This window comes from Vitis vinifera, chromosome 8, assembly GCF_030704535.1.
Source record: "Vitis vinifera cultivar Pinot Noir 40024 chromosome 8, ASM3070453v1".
Taxonomy (NCBI): domain Eukaryota; kingdom Viridiplantae; phylum Streptophyta; class Magnoliopsida; order Vitales; family Vitaceae; genus Vitis; species Vitis vinifera.
Genome location: NC_081812.1, coordinates 18940485 through 18960001, shown reverse-complemented (window position 1 = coordinate 18960001; position 19517 = coordinate 18940485). Strand labels below are relative to the sequence as shown.

Here is a 19517-nt window from a genome sequence, read left to right as displayed (position 1 = left end):
GTCATCATTTGTTTAAAAAATTATAATTGATGTAAAAAATTCAAAATTGAATATTTTTTTAATTTAAATGAATTATGCATATGAAAATTATTTATATATTTATAATATCCAATTAATTAATTGAAGAAAACATTTTATTAATTAAAAAAATAATTTTCAAACATATTTTTTGTTTTATTTATTCTAATTTTTTTTTATTAACTCAATTAAACATATATTTTTTTTATTTAGAACAAAAACTATTAATGAGAATTCAGTTCCAAACACAATTTTTTTTTTTAAAAAACGCAAAAAACTGTTATTGAAAACTGTTATCAAAAACTGTTTCCAGAACAGTTTTAAAAACACAGCAACCAAACAAGCCCTACATGAGCTGGATGACCGGAAAATGTCAGACAATTGGTCATCACTGGAGGTGAAGAAATGAGTCCACCAAATTCTACATTTTTCTTTTCTTTTCTTTTTTCCTTTCCATTTTTATGCAACGGGAGTGGGAGGAGTAGGAGATTAGTCAGTCCAGAGAGTGAAGTCTTCCGCCTCTTTAATGCTGTTCCAATTGAACCCTTTCTTCAGTGCCAGCGGCGTAAGGATCAAGCCTTCCGCCATGCTGTCCAGTAGAGTCGGCATATTAAACAAAGCCTCCTCATCCACAAATAGTTGGCAAGGGTCTGAATCTTCGTCTTCCCTTTCTTTCTCCTTCTCCTTCTCCGTAGCTTCAAATGTTTGAGCAGCTTTTAGAGCTGCAGATCGTATGTCCTCTATAGAAGATGACGCTGCACGAGGCAACTGACTCACGGATTCAGGGAAATTGAGGGAAGCAGAGTCTCCCTTAATAGCCAAAGCAGCTACATCATATGCCCTAGCAGCCATGTCCGGGCAAGGGAAAGTCCCCAGCCATATTCGATTCCTTTTGCGAGGCTGCCGCAGTTCGCACACCCACTTGCCGTTCCTTTGTCGAACGCCTTTGTACAATGGGTGTCGGGTCTCCTTGAACTTCTTCCTCCCGGCTTTGCGCTTCTGGCTGCTGCTTCCTGCTTCATGGGTTTGCGACGAACTACCTGGTGCACGTGTTGAGGATGAAAATGATGATGACGACGAAGACTCTACAGAGAAAGAGCTGGTAACTTGGCGTTCAAATGGGTTCATTCCCACTGAGAAAATGTTAAAATGCGATCGAGACTAACTGGGTTTAATGGTGGGAGTCTTTTGCATGAAAGATGCACGAGAGATGAATGGTTCATGGAATAAAAGAAAATTTCACTATTGGCCTTTTAAAGGAGAAAAGTAAAAAACACACGTTGACCTAGTCTTTTTTTTATTAGCATGTGCAAAATTTCAGTTGCGGAATATCGCGTGCCTGAAAGATTTCACGTTTTATCATATTCCAAAAATAGAGGTATTTTGAGAGGAATTTCTATGACATTTAAGGAAAAAAAAAAGGTTCATCATAAAAACATTATATTACAAGAATGCGGGGCATATGCATGTGTGATTTATGGACTTTAGAAGTGGTCAACGATGAGAAGGAAGAAAGAGAGTGTGTGGACAGAATATTGAGCATGGACGAAAGGCGCAAGGCCGGTAGTCGGTCCCACGCCTATGTACCGCAGTACCTGTAGGCAACACGTAGAGTGTCATTGACAAAGTCAGCTGGACCTTTGTTTGACCCACCTGATCCTTTCCATCTATTTCTTCACTTTTTGTTTGTCTACGTGTCTCTAATTAATGCTTCTCAAGGAAAATGAGCTCAAATTTTGAACATTCAAATATCGGACTGGACTCCATCAAAGTCAAAGCGGGTGCTCGAGTCTCGTCACTGCTACGGTGACGAGAAACACAAACTCATACGCTAGGCAAATTTCCACTCGAACTAGGGTTAGTTTTATTGATATATTGATATTGTTATCCCTCAATCCGTATTAATAACTAACGTGGTGTTTATTTTTTTAGTTTTTTATTAAAAATAATTTATTTTCAGAATTTAGATCATTTAATTTTTTACTTTTTTATTATTTATTATAAGTTTTTTACTAAATATAAAAAAAAATCAAAATTTTAGATGAATTTTTTTTTACTTAATTCTAAATAAAAACTTAATTTTAATAGTGTTAAATATTATGTTATTTGTTTTTATAGTATTTTATTTCTATTAAATATTAAAAAGTAAAGAAAAACCACTATGTTATTTTTTTTATTTAAAAAAAATTAAATATTTTGATTTTTTTTATTTAATGAAAAGTTTATAATAAGTCATGAAAAAAATAGAAAAACAAACTATCTAAATTTTGAAAATAAATTGCTTTTAATAAAAAGCAAAAAAATCAAACACTCTCTTAGGTAGTGTTTGTTTTTTTTTATTTAATTATAAATAGGACATTAATGCTTAATAATATTAAATATTAGGTTGTTTGTTTTTATAGTATTTTATTTCTATTAAGTATTAAAAAGTAAAGAAAAACTAATATATATTTTTTTATTTAGAAAATGCTATATATTTTGGCTTTTTTTATTTAATAAAAAGTTTATAATAAGTCATGAAAAAATAGAAAAATAAATAACTTAAATTCTAAAAACAATTTGCTTTCAATAAAAAGCCAAAAAAATAAACACCATCTTAATTTTTTCTAAATAGAAAAAATAACATATTAATTGTTTTTTACTTTTTAATACTTAATAAAAATAAAATACTACAAAACAAACCACTTAATATTTAACACTATTAAACATTAAACTTCTATTTAAAATTAAGTAAAAAAAATAAATATTACCTAAATCTTCTTCGTATCAAATCCACAGGAGTAGGTAAATTTTATACATATATATATATATATATATATATTTTTTTTTTTCTTTACCTTAATAGATAGAAACCAAATGATGCAGTTGCCAACTTTAACAAAGTACTAGTAATAATTTAATATTTATAAAATTTAAATGACACTAACCCTGGCCCCAGGCCCAAAAAATATTTCGTCTACAGAAACCAACCACATTAATGTACTTCCCTAAAGCCATCCACCAAAACCATAGGTCTGCAATGCTTTAATTATATACAGCAATCCCATCATGAATTATAAGGTTAAACAATAATTACAACTGGAAATAAAGTCTCCCATTACCCATAATGATTTTTTTTTTTCCATTAGTGTTCGATTACGACTGGTTGATCTAAGCTTTTAGAATATGGGATGAGAGCTTAGGCAGACTGAGAGATATCGTGGCTTGTGCTTCATGTGTTCCACCTCCCCTTGAGAAATATGAGCCAACTGGATGGTTGAAAAGAAATCAGATGCCAATCATTATCAAATTTTGATTTGACCTACCAATTCGATCTCATTTTTATTTTGTATCGCCCATTGTTTATAATGATTCATCGTGATGTTGATTTTGCGAAGTGGCTTACTAATGCTTTTGTTATGTGGTCGACTTAGATATTGAAGTTTTGACGGCCCCAAGACTAAGATCCTCCTCTAGGCCCAATAAATTTGGGCCCAGAAAAACGCGTAGACGGTGCACTAAACCGCCTGGTTTTGCCAGCCCTGCCTAATGAAAATGACTCCATCATCAGAACGTCAATCTCATCTAGAACACTAACCGTCCGTTTGATTGACCAGGTTTTCTAGTACTTATCTTTAAAAATAGTTTTTCACTTCTTTTTCTTTGTTGAATTGGTGTTTCTACTGTTTGTAAGAAAGTAAAACGACCCAAAATCCCAGAGGCGAATCCAAAATCACATAATCAATATGCATAACTTTTGTAGATGCTTTATCTTCCTTTTTTAAGTCATGTAAACCAAAAATGAATTAACAAATCTAAAACAAGAGCTATTTTGGGATAGCAAAGAGATGGACTGAGATTGGCCACCTCATCCCAACACCATTTTGTTTATTCAAAATAATTTTCATTCTTGGATTAAAAATTATTTCTAATTTTTTTAATTACATCAAAACAATATATATTTTATGAATAATTATAATATTATAATTTTTTATAACTTATTTTATTGAAAAATATTTATTATTATTATTGTTGGTGCACGACTAACAAGAATGTAATCGGTTAACTACTAAAAGGTCATAGTTGAACAAAAAAATAAGTGTTTTAGAAAAATGATAATATACCTCATTTGTTGCCAAATGGGGCTATTTATTTGAATGCACGCTACAAGCTTTAATGTCAATAATTACCTACTCATAACAATTATCATGCCTTGGTGAGCCTTAAAGACTTATGTTATATCCTTATAACAACTGTGTTAATCAAAACACTTAATATTTGTTATATGTACTTAATGTTTGTTACAATTAACATTTTCAAGCGTTTCAGGCACCTACTCGATTAGTTGTGTGTTATTACCCTTGGGCCAAAAGAACAAGGCGACTTTAGGAGACAACTATGACTGATTCACAATTATTATTATTATTATTATTGAAATAAAAATTAATTTTATTTTATATGTAATCGAGGCAGGGAAGGGCAAGACAAACTTGAATATGCCTCGAACCTATGGATTTTCAAAATAATCTCAAATTCTCCTCTAAGTTGTTTATTTTAATTTTACACTCATCCCTTTGTGGGTGACGCAAGTACTCGAGCCCCATCCCTAGGCCTACTTCTTCCCATATCTAGTCATCAACATTAACATAAAAAAGTAAGAATGGATAAATCACACATTAATCAAGGGCCATCCAACACGGAGTTAGAAGTTAACCACTAAGTTATTTTTTAAAAGTTTATTTAATAAGTTATTTTTAAACATACTATTCCAAAAAATAAATAAAAAATTGCTTGGATAATTTATTTTTTAATATAGTTTTTTATTTCGATATTGTAAAAAATTTATAAATTCAATTTATATAATATTAATTTAATTATTAAATTCTTACAAAAATAAAAATAATTTTATAATAACAAATAAATATTTTTTAGTAAAATATTAATACTAATACTGTAATAAAATAAAAAAATTATATTATATATATATATATATATATATATGTGTGTGTGTGTGTGTGTGATTTTAGTATATTTTATAAAAATATGAATATTAACATCATCATAAAAGTATAATTGATTTTTTTTTCTAAAAATAAATAATAATAAAATAAATTTTAAAAAATGAAGTTTAATTTTTTTAACATATAAATAAATTAAGTTTTTCATTACATACACATCCAATGCTTAATTATGACACAATATTTTGAACTAGTTTCATTTAGTTTGGAATTAATTAGGTTAGATTTTAAAATTCCAAATTATTCTTAGAATTAAAAGATATTAAAAAAATTTAAAGTATTAGTTATGTTTTATTTAATTTAGAACATATTTACATAGTGAGAAAATTCAAAAAACAAAGTTATGTGTTTAGGAGAAACAACAAAGTCTTAACTCATAAAGTATTAGTGCTAATCTATTACTTATAATAGTGATTAGATTTTGTTAAAATTTTAGCCAAATCAACCTAAGGTAATTACCTCAGGGGATAAATAGAGTTATGGTTTTTTTTTTTTTTTTACAAATTTAAATTAAGTTAATATAAGAAACAATTATATGCAAATATATAATAAAGATAATGAAAAAAATAATTGTATATAAAATAAAGAGAATAAGGAAGAAAAAAATACAAATACTCATTTTTATAGTGGTTCACTACAACTCGGCCTATGTCTACTCCCTTCAAACTCTTAACCAAGTGAAGGTTCCACTATTCTGTAGTTTTCAATCAAAGCCTCCAAGTTTTACAATTGGTATGGTTCCAATCAACCTTCTTAAACTTATGATTCCAAACACCCTTTACAATAAGACTTTTCAAGACAAAGTCTCCAAATTCTTCCCATAAGTGATACCTCTCACAGTTGAACTCACCTCACAAATATTTACAAGAAATGATATAAAATATTCTTACAAAATTCTAGTACAAAATTTCAACTTTCATATCATTAATACACTTCAATTCTTGTTTTTTCTTATACTCATTTGATTTTAAATTTGTATTAGTATTTTGTGAGTTTAATTCTATATCTTTCTTATAACCTTTGAAGTGAGTTTAGGTGTGAGGTATCACCCAAAGAAAAAAAATCTAAGTATAAGGTATTTTTTAGTGTTGGTCAAGTGTGAAGTATCTTTTAGAAAATTCAAAAGTGAGACATCTTTTGAGGAATTTTGTAGTGCTAATTGGAGCTGGTGAATCCAATTGTAAAGTTTAAAGGCTTGTGTTGGAAGTCATATGGAGACTCTGAAATTACTTATGAAGAAACCAACCAAGTTAAAAAAATCTAAGATAAATATTCTTGTACATGATTATCAATTGTTTTCAATGAAATATTTTGAATCAATTAATGATATGTTTACAATGTTCATAGAGATTGTAAATGGACTTCAAGCTTTGAGAAAGATATACATCAAAGTAGAGAAAGTCATAAAAATTTTGAGGTCTTTACCAAATAAATAAGAAACAAAAGTGATTGCAATCCAAGAAATTAAAAATCTTACCACCAAGCTCTTACTTGAAGAACCCATTTACTCACTCATGACCCCTCATGAGATAAATGAACAATCATCAAGAAGTTTAACGGAAGAAGAAAAATGACATACTATTCAAAACTTCAACAATTAATGAAAAAGATAAGGAAAGCAAAGATGGAGACCTTGATCTTATTACAAAGAAATTTATGAAATATATCAAGCTTAGAAAAATCAAGGAGAGAAGGATCCATTCAAGGAAAAAATCTTTAAATGCCAAAAAAAGAAGAAAGTCATGGTAGCCACTTAGAATGAAAGTAATGAATCATCCAAAGAAAAAAATGAAAATGAAATGACTAACATGTACTCCATGGTTTTTTGAAAGATCATGAAGATGATGTAATTTCTAACCATAACTATAATGAACCTCGAGAGGTTTTTCAAGAAATATATATTGATTTTGAAAAACTTGGATTAAATAATACCTCTCTTAAGAAAAAGATTTCTTATCTTCAAAATGAGTTCAATGAGCTTAAAGAAAAATTTGAAAAAAATCGAGAAAAAAAAAATGAAAAGTAGAAAAAAATAAAATTGAATGGTTGACATCCTCTAGCAAGATTTTCAAAACTCGGGTTAAATAATACCTCTTTAAAGAAAAAGATTTCTTATCTTCAAAATAAGCTCAATGAGCTTAAAGAAAAATTTGAAAAAAATGGAGAAAACAAAAATCTCTTTTTTTTTTTTTTTTAAAAAAAAAAGGAAAAGTAGAAAAAAATAAAATTGAATGGTTGACATCCTCTAGCAAGGTTTTCGATTGGGAAAAAAATCTTTTAATATGTTTCTTATTAGCTAAACATGCATGTTCGATAAAAATATGTTATATTACAAGCCTTTCAAGAATAAAAAATATTTTAAGAATTATTTTGTGAAAAAAGTCTCAAGTAATAGCTCATTTACTATTTACAATTATATTTGTATATAATTGTTTCTTGCATTCATATAGTTTAAATTTGTAAAATGGACTATCACCCTATTCACTCATTACTTTTCCTTTTATTGGAGGTGATTACCTTAAGTTGATCTAGCTAATATCTTAAGAAAAATTAATTTTAAAAATTATTAAACTCATTCATAGATTCAACGTATAAATTCTCGCTTAGTTTAAATTTCATTCATCTAGTAAGAAAATGCATAAAAATATAATTATATATAGAAGAGGAATAATATAGTCATCATTGACCAATTTTAATTCATAAGTTTTTAGTAGTAATTTTATTGGTTTCTTTAATTTTAAATTATATTTTAAAATTAATAGCTTTATTTATTAATCTAATGCATCAAGTCTTATTTGATTAAATTCTATTTATTTGGTGAAAAAATTCAGAAAAAATATGATTCTATACAACAAAGAACTAACATAGTCATTCTAGGCCAATTTTTTTATATTAATTGTATTACTATATATTTTTTTAAATATTTAAAAATTACTAAATTTGTTAATAAGTCCGATTGAAATTTAATTTGCTTGATTTAGAGTTTATTTTCATAATAAGAAAATTTGTAAGATTATAATTATATATAAAGAAAAAACTAGCAAAGTCCTTCCAAAAGAATTTTAATCTATGACTTTCTAATTTTAATTAGGTCGATTATGGGTTTCATAACTTTTTAGTTTTAATTGAATAGTTTTTGAGTTTTTGAGTTTTAAATCGTTTTTAAAAATTAATAAGTATTGATTGATTTGGAATCTATTTACCTAATGAAAAAATTTATAGAACTTAAAGAAAATTTAGAAAGATCAATTAATTCAAGATAAGATTATATTTGAATATTTTTAGTAATAGATGTTGAATTTAAAATGAGAAAAAAAAAGTATCTTCTACTTTATTAGCTTTTTATGGTTTTCATTTTTCTTTTTCAATATTTTTCTTTTGTTTTTGAAAACCAACAAAAATAATTTCATTTTTTTTTCTCTAAAAATTATCATTTCAACTTACTTTTAAAAAATATTTTTAGATAACCATCATTAAATAGTGTTATAAATTTGTAAAAGTAGTCTTTTTAAAAATAACAAACGGTTTTAAAATTACAAGCCAAACAATCTCAAATTCTTATCTTCTTACCTATTGATTCCATCTATCAAGCCTATAATATTAATGAAAATTGTGGAACATGAAAAGTAATCAATCATTTTTTTAGCATACTTAGATTCATTTGATGAAGAATAAAAAAAAAATGTATATGAGAGTTTAAGGGAGAACTAAGTGACTTGGGAGAGGAAGAGTTGGTTAATCTTTGGGTTTTTTTTGCAATATTGTAGTTTTTAAAAATATTTCTTAAAACACTGTCACATAAAAAATAATTTGACTCTTCAGCCTCAGCCTCTGGTGCGCTTAAAGTGGATACAGAGCATGTAAAGATTGTGCATGCTATATAATACCTTCAAGAGAAATACAAATGATATCAAACTTAAGCAACTCTCCGTATGAAGTAAGTAAAAGGGACGATCCAAAAGTAATTTAATGATAAAGTAAGCATAAATAAATAATGTCTATATGTGAAAAAGAGAATTAAAATGACCTCTTATCACTCACCTTAATATGTTTAAGATCGTCATTCTTTTCATCTATAATGATGAACGAATGCTTCTGAGTTCAGATGAATGAAAGACTTGATGCCTACCCATTGTAAGTGGGTATCTAGAAATAAATGGGAAGGCAAACTGATAAGAATAAGTGCCCTTTAAGGGCTTTGCAAGTAAACCTGTCAATGCCGTGACCTGCAGGGATGAATTTAAATATTTTACCTCATATACTATAATTAACACAATGTATTCTCAAGTACGAACGAATATGACAATTCAGATATCAGAGGTTCAAAACATGCTAATCTAGGCTGCAGAATTTTCCAAGCTTTCCAAGAACGAGTTTTTGGTTTGTCATACTCTTGCAAGAAATCTAAAAACATGCGTTATGCTAGATTTTCTTAGCTTTCCAAGGACAAGAGTCTGTTCCCTCTCATCCACCCTTGCAAGAAAACAGGCATGAAGCCGTGCTTGATAGCCGAAAGAGGGTTGAGGGAATCGCTGAATCCTCCCATGTATCGAGCTCCAAATACCTTGATAATCGTTTCATTCATTCCAATATAGGGAATGCAGTCAAGTTTCGTGTATGCAAGGTGCCCGAACTGGGATCTTGGTCCCCCCTCCATTAGAGGAGGTACAGATTGAATAATAGATGAATGGATGCCTAGCTGGTAACCAGAATTTTTTTATTATTACTTTTTCCTTTTTCAGGAATTTATGTGCTTAGATTCAAGGCCGAACATATTGGTCAGGGGTGGGCTTTGGAGTAGGATGGCAGCTGAGAACTGTCTTTTCGTCGTGACAGTACAAACCTTGCCAATCGGAGATAAAATGCTGAATATGAAAATGGATGCAGTAGTTGATTTATCTATGCATACACCCCAATCCGAGTTCAAATTATTCAACCATGGTACAGTTCAATTATATATGTTTGCAGGTGGGCTAGTATGGGGGAGGGACTGGACCACATCCCTGGTGGAAATATAGTACTGGGAAACCAGTGAATGTACCGATATCTTAGCTGAGGAGAGCTCTGTGCATAATATTGCATTTCAACTGCATCAGTCCACTGTAACAAGAAAATTAGTCACAGGAGGTATGTGAAAGGTAATTTTCATTTTCTGTGAAGGTTCCTTGGCTGTAAAAGCGGTTTATTTATGCTCTTCCTCTTCCACTGAATCACCTGCAATTTTGTTCCAACTTACTAGCAAATTGTACCTCACCATCTCACCACATTGCATTGCATTCAAACTAATTACTCCAATGCTATTCTTCAGTCTTCCCTGCCACAGAATCAATATATTAGCTACTCACTGTTTCTAAACTCTTGTAAGTCATGTCTTTGGGGCAAGCAATCTCAAGTGCGAGATAAATTGACCACTCAGCTGAAACATCACTTGTCCCAATTATCATATAATACAAGCATATACACATTTGGTTCCCGTTTTGGCTGGGGGAGGTACGACTTTCCAATATGATCTTAAGGAGAAATTGAGTTTTTCCTCCAACTTTTTGTTTGTTTGGGTAAAATGAAAATGTGATTTGATGTAAACATGGACTATTAGGCTGCTAAAAGACTTCAAACTATTGTCTTTTTCCTGTATTGCTGTGGATAGGCTGGATAAATAAGTTGCCAGATCAGGTATGACTGTCCTAAATCGAAAAGCAAGGTATGTTGCTGCTAGAGTCAATTAGTGAGAAAAGTTCAAGCCATCTGCGCTTGAAACTCCAATCAATTGTTTAGGCTGAGCAGAGAGAATAAAAAATGGAAAGTTAGTGAAGAAAAATTTTGAATGAGCCTAGTACAGTGCCTAGAGTCTCACTTGGATGGGAGACTGGAGAGGTGGGCTTATCCTCTTCCTGGTAGGTGTAGTACAGTAATTGAGGTCTTTGAATACCCTTTTTCGTACTCTATCTTATCTCTAGCTCCCATCTGATATCTGCGTATGGAACCAATACATATAGGGGGCCATGATTGAATGCTGCTTCCACAACATTACCAGCAAGCTGCTAGCTGCTAGACTGCTATCCACATTGCACGACTTCCGTGTAAGCCGCGGTATAGTTTTTCAACTTGATGTTACAATTTGGTATTGTAAGAACGGGCAGTTATCTCGCCCCTAATTAATTTGCTCAAATTAAATGTTCTAACTGTAGTATGATTCGTTCTAGTTAATTTTTCTTTTGGCCAAAAGGAGAAGGCAAATTAAAACTGCCTTTAAAACCATTGTCCCATGCAATAATAAGATAACGACATGACATAATCCCTCTTATCATTTTGCATTTGGGCAATTGGCATTAGATGTATGGTAGATGGGGTGTCATATCACTAATAACTTTGCCAAAAGCAGATGCGTGAGCCCCCGCTCTTACAAAATGTCCTACACATTATTGTCATTGATGTAAAGACATAACATGAGGCCAGTCAGTGAAAAAACTACATGGAATTTCAGATGGTTGACCGTGTGGAAAAATTAGAAAAAGAAGTATTAAAAAAAGATGGGACACGGGATGTCATTCAACCCTTCATATAAAAACAAAGAAAATAATAAGCAAATAGGTAGAAGTTGTTTTCAGCTGACCTCCCCTCAACCTTATTCCGTGTTCAAATTTCATCTAGGACTTGGCTTCCCAGTGAAGCCAGGCAGATTACCCAACACCCACCCACCCACCCCCCTTCGGCCCTTCCCGCGCTTGTTATTAAGCATGTTTTGTAGCCTTTTAACTAGTATATGATTGAACTGCTGAGAGAATGAGAGTTGGCGGCACCAGGAATGCGATGTACATGTAATGTCTCATAAAGCAAGTAAGATACATACATGATACAAATACATAATACCATGCTACCATCTAACTAAGATCCTTGTTGGGTCATTTTCCTAGACACTGCAAGTCAGACTATGATCCTCCAATCAAACTTAAAAATTGAAAAAATAAAAGATTAATTTGTAACCAAAATTCAATTAGGTTGAACAGAGGAACTTTAGAAAGTCTCCCCATTAAATTCCTTTTAAACAAACGAGTTCCTCTGACACCTCCTCCACCAGTAGCCCAAAGATGGCTAGCTCAATCTCTATTGCCGCCTCGTCAACCTGCTCCTGGTTTTTACTCCACCCACTAAGCTCTCTTCTGAAGTCCAATTCCACCATCATGTCAATGGTGTTGGATTCCACCTCTGTCCAAGACTCCAACCTCTTGCAAACCCTTTCCACCACCACCTCCCTACTCCTTGAGCACTGTTGTTCTCTCTCTTCCTGGGCAATGAGATCAGACACCAGTCTCTTCATGTCCTGGGGAATTCCCTGAAAATGGTGGAACCCTGATTTGTTAAGGACTTCTCTTACAAAATCATCTACCTTCTTTTCCCTATCTGATGCTATTGACTCATCATCATCTACACAATCCTCTGATTCTGCATCCCACTGGGCCGCATCATTGTTATCATCATCTAGTCCTTCTAGCATCCTCTTCTCAAGCTCAATAGGATCCAACTCAGCCAATTTCTCAAATCTACGAAGCTTGTGTAGTAGCTGCTGCTTTGCTCCTGTAAATCCAACACCATGGAACAAAAGGATTAAACAATCATCCAATGACCCGCTTTGTGCATTAATTAAGGGAGTCATGAGGAAAAAATGTAACAAAGTACAATGGAAAGTCAGTTTGCAGAAGAGAAAAGTACAGGAGACCTCCGGTTTACGCTTTAAACACACAGCAGGTAAGTAGGGCTATACTCATTATGAATTTGGTTCCACTAAATTTAAGACTCTGACAACTGTCACATGAACATAGCCATCCCCAGAAAAGAAATAGAACCGAAAGCTAGGTTGATCATTTCCTTTGGTCCATTTAATTAAAATGTGGGACACCCATAAACATATGAAGTAAAGTCGGTTTCATGGACAAGTGGATGTGCAGCCTAAACCCATGGTACAAGTCCCATTCACCTACAGTGCTTGAATGCCATCTGACATAGATTTCAATTTCATTGTTCAAAATCCATTTTAACCAACATCGAAGTTCGAACGCACAAATAAATGGTAACAGCATCACTTGAAAAGGACGATAAAAGCTGAAGATGCCACAGAAATAATGATACGTACTCTGTACAATGGCGTAGCTGCATTCAAGATCAAAACTGCCATCATCATCACCATCATCATCTCCTTCGTGTCCATCATCGTCGTCTTCGAAGGGAGGGTCCAATATGGATACAGGACTGAACTGTTCCTTCTCTTCTTCCTCTTCTTCTATTAAGCTCTCTCCTTCATAGTTGTTCTCTTTGTCCTGTTAAAATTCACAATGCTCAGAAGTTGACCACAGTTGTAAAGGGAATCGAACTGCTTTTAATAATAATTGGATGAAGAATCATTACAGATGCGATTAAACTATAATTCAATTATTGCCTATCAACAAGTGAATGTTGACTGCTTTAATCTTTTAGGCAAACCATTAATCATAACAATTCTGTTGCAAAACATATCGACCTGAAAAAACAAAAATTCGATTTGTCCTCTATCGGGAAATTATTGTATGGCAAGGTCTTAATAAAAAGATTTTCATGCCAGAGACGTGATCTAAAGTACAGTTATGCAAAACAACAAGGGTTCATGCTGACAAACGTTGAAATGTCATTTATGTCCATGATCAAGTTTGGGATTTTCTATGCTTCTGGCGGTGGAATAAATGGGTATACTTGTCATCTAGCAACGACATTCCGGCCAACGAAGCAGAACGAGAGATTGCTTTGCCGACAATTCAAACACGCTCAACTCACTCAGACGAGTGGCTGAGTTTGCATTCCCAATTTGGGCGACTTTACCCGAGTGAGTCACGAGTTGTGCCCCAACTCGCTCACCCAGCCGACTCAGAAGGACTAATAAAAGTGACAAAATGGAAATCGAACAAACCTGAGACCTGTGGCGACCTGGGGATGTTGCCGGCGAGGAGAAGTTTGGCGTATGGCGTCCTGACGACGGGCTCCGTTGAAGAACAAAGCGAAAGGGGCTTGTACAAAAATCCTTCTCACAAGAAGCAAAATCACCATTTTGTCTCTCTTTAGATACGAAGTCAATAATCTCTGCAGAGACCTCGGACTGGCTACTGCTAGAGGTCTCCATGTCCAAAGACTTCTCTTCATTGCTCTCAGACCAAACACTACTAAGTCTTCCGTTACAAGAGCATGAAAACCCCATTTCAGAAGCACTTTTCTCCTCCACTCCCACCATTTCCTCTGAAACATTCTTGAAATCTTCCGTGAATTTTTTACGCCCAACCGACGAATCCCACCTCAGAATATCCTTCACAGAAACCCTAAGACCATCACCCTCGATTTCGCGCTTTCGATTCCGGTTACGCTGAGTTAGTCTCTTCATTATAGACCCGAATATACCAAAGCCCACGTTCTTGTTCTGGGCTTTGGGTTTTGGAGAAGACTGTTTTTGAATCCTCAGCGCAGCTTCAAGAAGCATAGCTGCTGTTCTGGCGGGGATATGGAGGAAAATGGCATTTGAGTTTTTGCGGGGGCTTTTGGCCGGGGACCAAAGTGGGGACTTTTTGACGTCCGGCGAGTCGTGGAAGGAGAAAAGGCATGCATTTTTACAGAAATTTCCGGAAAAGCTCGAGGTTTCTGAGATGGGTTTTCGTTTCTTGAGTTGTATACGGGTCTTGGGTAGGGGTCGCTTGAGTTGGCAACGTCTGTCTGCAATGTAGTTCTTCAGAAGGAAGGGCTCCTGATCTTCCTGCAACAGCTCGTGCAGATTTTTATGTGCCATCAGCAAAATCTGTCACAAAGGAAACAAAATAACAGAAAGAGTGGAAAATGAAGCTCGAATCTTCAAACAGCTTTGAAATCTATAACCAGAAAAGTTGAGGAGATCTCAACTACATGTGTACATCAAAGGGAGCTTGAAGGGGAGAGAAGTTGGGTACAAATATAGGAGACAGAAGAGGGGGGAGAGAGAGAAAGAGGAAGGAATGCGGATACTTCCCGATTCAAATCTGAGGTTTACGATATCGAGGCATGGTGGTGATAAACAAATTATTATAACAACATGGAATAATAAATCAAATAACAAGGCGTGAAAATGGCTAGAGAAGAAGCAATGTAGTGAGCGTGGAGTAAGAGGGTCATCTCCTTTTAGTACCACCCCTGTAATTGTAAAGACAGAAAAAGGTGAAATGAGTAGTGGAGGGTAGAGAGAGACGACGGCTATGTAATTTATTTGGAGCATATGTATGTACATGTATCACTCATTACCACTCGCCTTTTTTAATTTTACAGCAAACAACCAGAGACCCTCAGTCACAGGATTCGCGACAATAGCCCTGCCTCGCTGGTCCATCCCAAGCTTTCCGCCTGCCCTCCCTCACTCCCCCACACCCTTTGTTTTAAAAATCATCCTTTTAATTCACCTCAATTTGCATTCTCATCTCCATCTATCCCATATCCCAATTCCCAATCTAACTCACAAACGACAAACTTGATATAACAATGTGCTAAGCTACGCGTACTCCGGATTTCATTTCTCTCTGCCCAAACAACCCCACTAAAATAGACAGGTATGGCTGAGATTTTTTTTTCCTTTTTTATAAAGACACAGCGTATTTTTTAAAAATTATTTTCTCTATGTGATTATTTTTTATTCCAAAAATGGGTTTCTAGATTATTTCATAATAAATAGGTATGGTACCGGTTTGCATTTCCCATAAATATGATTCCCCTACGTACGAAGCCATTACCGATTATCTATAATTAATGATGAAATGACTAAAGCTACCTTAACAATCCGGTGTTCTCCATTGCAGTTTCTTAAACAAACAAAACACTTTCCCCGTCAATAATAACTAACTCCGCCGTATTTTTAACCTCTTGCGTTAAACCAAGAAAAAGAAAAGGGCAAAAACGTGGCTGTAGTCTAGCTCGACACGTAACTTTTTTAATGTCGTCTTCTTCCAATGCCTTATTTTCGCCAGCTGTCCTAAAGGTAGTCAAGGGAGTGACTTATTACACCTGAGGGCGTTGCTAGTAAAAATGAGGCGTTGACGTATGGCAGATCGTAGAAATATATGATTAAAATATCGCGACAAAATGAAGAGAAAACGAGGAGGAGAGTATAGGGAGTGGTGAGCGTCTCGGCGGCACTGGAGCCGAAACGGAGGGGGAAAAGGACAAAAAGGGGTAAGCCCCGCGTGCCGACGAGTTACAGAGTGGGACAGACGTAAAATCGGATCCTGATGGGATCTTCGACGGTGGTCCTGAGCCGTTGATGTTGAATACTTACACCCATTGGGGCACTAGCACTAGACATACGTGTGGGAGCGTCCGTCCAGTCGTACGCTTTCACCTGTCCAGTCTGCCTCAGTAAACGCCTTTAATTTAAATATACACATGTTTTTTCATATTAAATTGGTTTTCATAGTTGTTAGTCAGTTCCACTTGAAAAGAGTGAGGGTGACCTGCCATCTCCTGATTTCACAGCCTGTCCACTTTTAACTGAATCAATTCACCTTTCGGAATGTTTGAATTTTTTTTTTTTTTTCCTTTATTTTATTTTTATTTTTTTAATTTCCTTTCCTTTTCTCGATCTGTCTCTCCACCCTATAGTGTGGGGGCAAAATAACAGTAACCATCGTTGTGTTAAGCTCTAGAAGACTGGAACTGGATCTTTCAAATTTAAAAATAATATGATATATCACATGTTAATTAAATTGATAATTCACTTTTCAAAATAAATTAAATTTTGAAATTTTTACAAATATCAATACTTAATACAAGTAAAATAAAAAAGAATTTTAAAATTTTCATAAGACAGATTTTGAACCCAATTCCATTTATTTTAATTTGACTTAAATGTAAAAATCCAAAAAGCCATAAAAGAAAAAAAGCTTAAAATATCTTAATTTAATATAGGACTTAATGTCTGAAGTTTGACGATTGGATTATTGTACAATAACTGTGACGGAGTATTTATTGCTTTTATAGGGTTGTTCTATGGTACCCACTCTTCATTTTGGAGGTACCTACTCACATTTGACCCCAATAAAAATATGACATGTGTAAAGTACATATCACTAAAAAATTTATAAAAACTTATCAAACCGGTAAAGATGACTTGTTGGTGAGAAATAATCACATGCATTTCATATATATCTAAATATTACAATTTTTTATAATTTATTATTAAATATCAAATATAATTTGTTATTTAATGCATTACCTAACTCTATCTAAAAAAAGAAAATCTTACTTACTACTCTTATACTCTCATTATTCATATATAAAAAAAAGGATAGTAATTTAATATGAAAATTAAATAATTTCAACTACCAAATTACAAAATATGTAAGATGTATTTTGATGAATCAAATTTCAAGATCAAGTTCAAAACTTTTTGAGAGAGAAAATTTAAAATTTGTATTATATGAAGAAGATGAAGGATTTCAAGTGATTACAAGTGTCAAAGGTAATATTTGATATTTTTTTATCCAAATATAATTGTTGTAGGAAGAAATGTGGTGTTAAATAACGATTTTAGAATTTTTTATGAGTTTATTATAAAATTTTGTTATCAAATTGTTATTAATATTTTTATATAATTTTTTTTTTTTGTTCATAGATTAAATTTGAAGATGAAGCTTTATATGTCTTGAAGGATGTCAAGTGATTACTAGTGTTAAAAGGTAACATTTGATTTTTTTTTTCCATTTACATATAACTATTGTAGGTAGAAATGTCATGTTAAATGACATTTAAATATGTAATGACATTTAAATACGAACTTTCTAAGGGAGGGTACGAACTTTCTAAGGGAGGGTACGAACTTTCTAAGGGAGGGTACGAACTTTCTAAGGGAGGGTACGAACTTTCTAAAGGAGGGTACGAACTTTCTAAGAGTGGGTACAAGCTTTCTAAGAGTGGGTACGAGCTTTCTAAGATCTGGTACGAGCTTTCTAAGGGAGGGTACGAACTTTCTAAGGGAGGGTACGAACTTTCTAAGGGATGGTACGAACTTTCTAAGGGAGGGTACGAACTTTCTAAGGGAGGGTACGAACTTTCTAAGCGTGGGTACGAACTTTCTAAGCGTGGGTACGAACTTTCTAAGAGAGGGTACGAACTTTCTAAGAGATGGTACGAACTTTCTAAGAGAGGGTACGAACTTTCTAAAGGTGGGTACGAACTTTCTAAGGGAGGGTACGAACTTTCTAAGAGAACTTTCTAAGAGTGGGTATGAACTTTCTAAGAGAGGGTACGAACTTTCTAAGAGTGGGTACGAACTTTCTAAGAGAGAGTATGAACTTTCTAAGAGAGGATACGAATTTTCTAAGAGTGGGTGCGAACTTTCTAATGGAGGGTACGAACTTTTTAAGGGAGGGTACGAACTTTCTAAGAGTGGGTACGAACTTTCTAAGAGAGGGTACGAACTTTCTAAGAGAGGGTACGAACTTTCTAAGAGAGGGTACGAACTTTCTAAAGGTGGGTACGAACTTTCTAAGGGAGGGTACGAATTTTCTAAGAGAACTTTCTAAGAGTGGGTACGAACTTTCTAAGAGAGGGTATGAACTTTCTAAGAGAGGGTACGAACTTTCTAAGAGAGGGTATGAACTTTCTAAGAGATAGTACGAACTTTCTAAGAGAGGGTACGAACTTTCTAAGAGAGGGTACGAACTTTCTAAGAGTGGGTACGAACTTTCTAAGAGAGGGTACTAGACATTCAACTAAAGTAATTATATTGCATTTGTATTGTACTTATACTTTATAACTGAAGTAATGGTTCTTTTACACAACCTTCAAACTACTAGACATTTAACTCATCATACCAAAATAATACTTATACAAAAAGGTAACAAATTCATAACGAAAATATCGTGATCTTAACTCTTTAACAAATTCATAATAAAAGACAAAGTGGTCTCGTACAAAGAGGATTTCAGTTTTCAATGAAAATCCAAATATTGTTCATAAATACACAAACAAAGTGGTCCCAAACAAGCATAAAACAACTGAGAACATTTTTTCTTCAATCATGTCAAAAAGTCTTAACAACAAAACTAAAGTGCAAACCTTTTCAATGGAAATCAATAATAATCATATCAAACAACCCACTCGAAAAATAAATTAAAAATAAAAACACATCTTCAATATGACCAAAATAATATAAAAAAAATTCAAAATAATAAATTTAAATAACATTTTACACAAAAAAAAAATGTAATTTCTTTCTCAAAACCTTCTTCAATATTTTAGATCTAATATTTTACAACTACATTGTTAAAATTATTAACTTTTCATTCATTCAATCCGATTTTTAAATTATTTATTTATTTATTTCCATAAACTGACATTTTTTTTTGGTATTTTAAAAAAAAAAACTTACCTTTAATGGATTTCTTGCTAGATTCACAAAAAAAAACAAGCTTTGTGTAAACGGTTGCAGATAATGACCTAAAGTGCTGGACCTTTTTCCTTTCCTTT

The 19517-nt window shown here is 33.0% G+C and overlaps 2 protein-coding genes across 2 annotated transcripts; both read right to left on the bottom strand.

Moving 5' to 3' along the window:
* Nucleotides 1–309: 309 nt before the first annotated feature.
* LOC100266546 (dehydration-responsive element-binding protein 1F) lies at nucleotides 310–1222 on the bottom strand. The gene has a single exon (XM_010655747.2). The coding sequence runs from the start codon at nucleotides 1144–1146 to the stop codon at nucleotides 508–510; it is 639 nt and encodes a 212-aa protein (XP_010654049.1). The 5' UTR covers nucleotides 1147–1222; the 3' UTR covers nucleotides 310–507.
* A 10599-nt stretch (nucleotides 1223–11821) lies between these two features.
* Nucleotides 11822–15388, bottom strand: LOC100244201 (uncharacterized). Its single transcript, XM_002277216.4, has 3 exons — nucleotides 13954–15388; nucleotides 13147–13330; nucleotides 11822–12590 (listed from the first exon to the last, which is right to left on the bottom strand). Exons 1-3 carry the CDS (start codon nucleotides 14815–14817, stop codon nucleotides 12046–12048), a joined length of 1593 nt encoding a protein of 530 aa, XP_002277252.1. The 5' UTR covers nucleotides 14818–15388; the 3' UTR covers nucleotides 11822–12045.
* Nucleotides 15389–19517: the final 4129 nt, after the last annotated feature.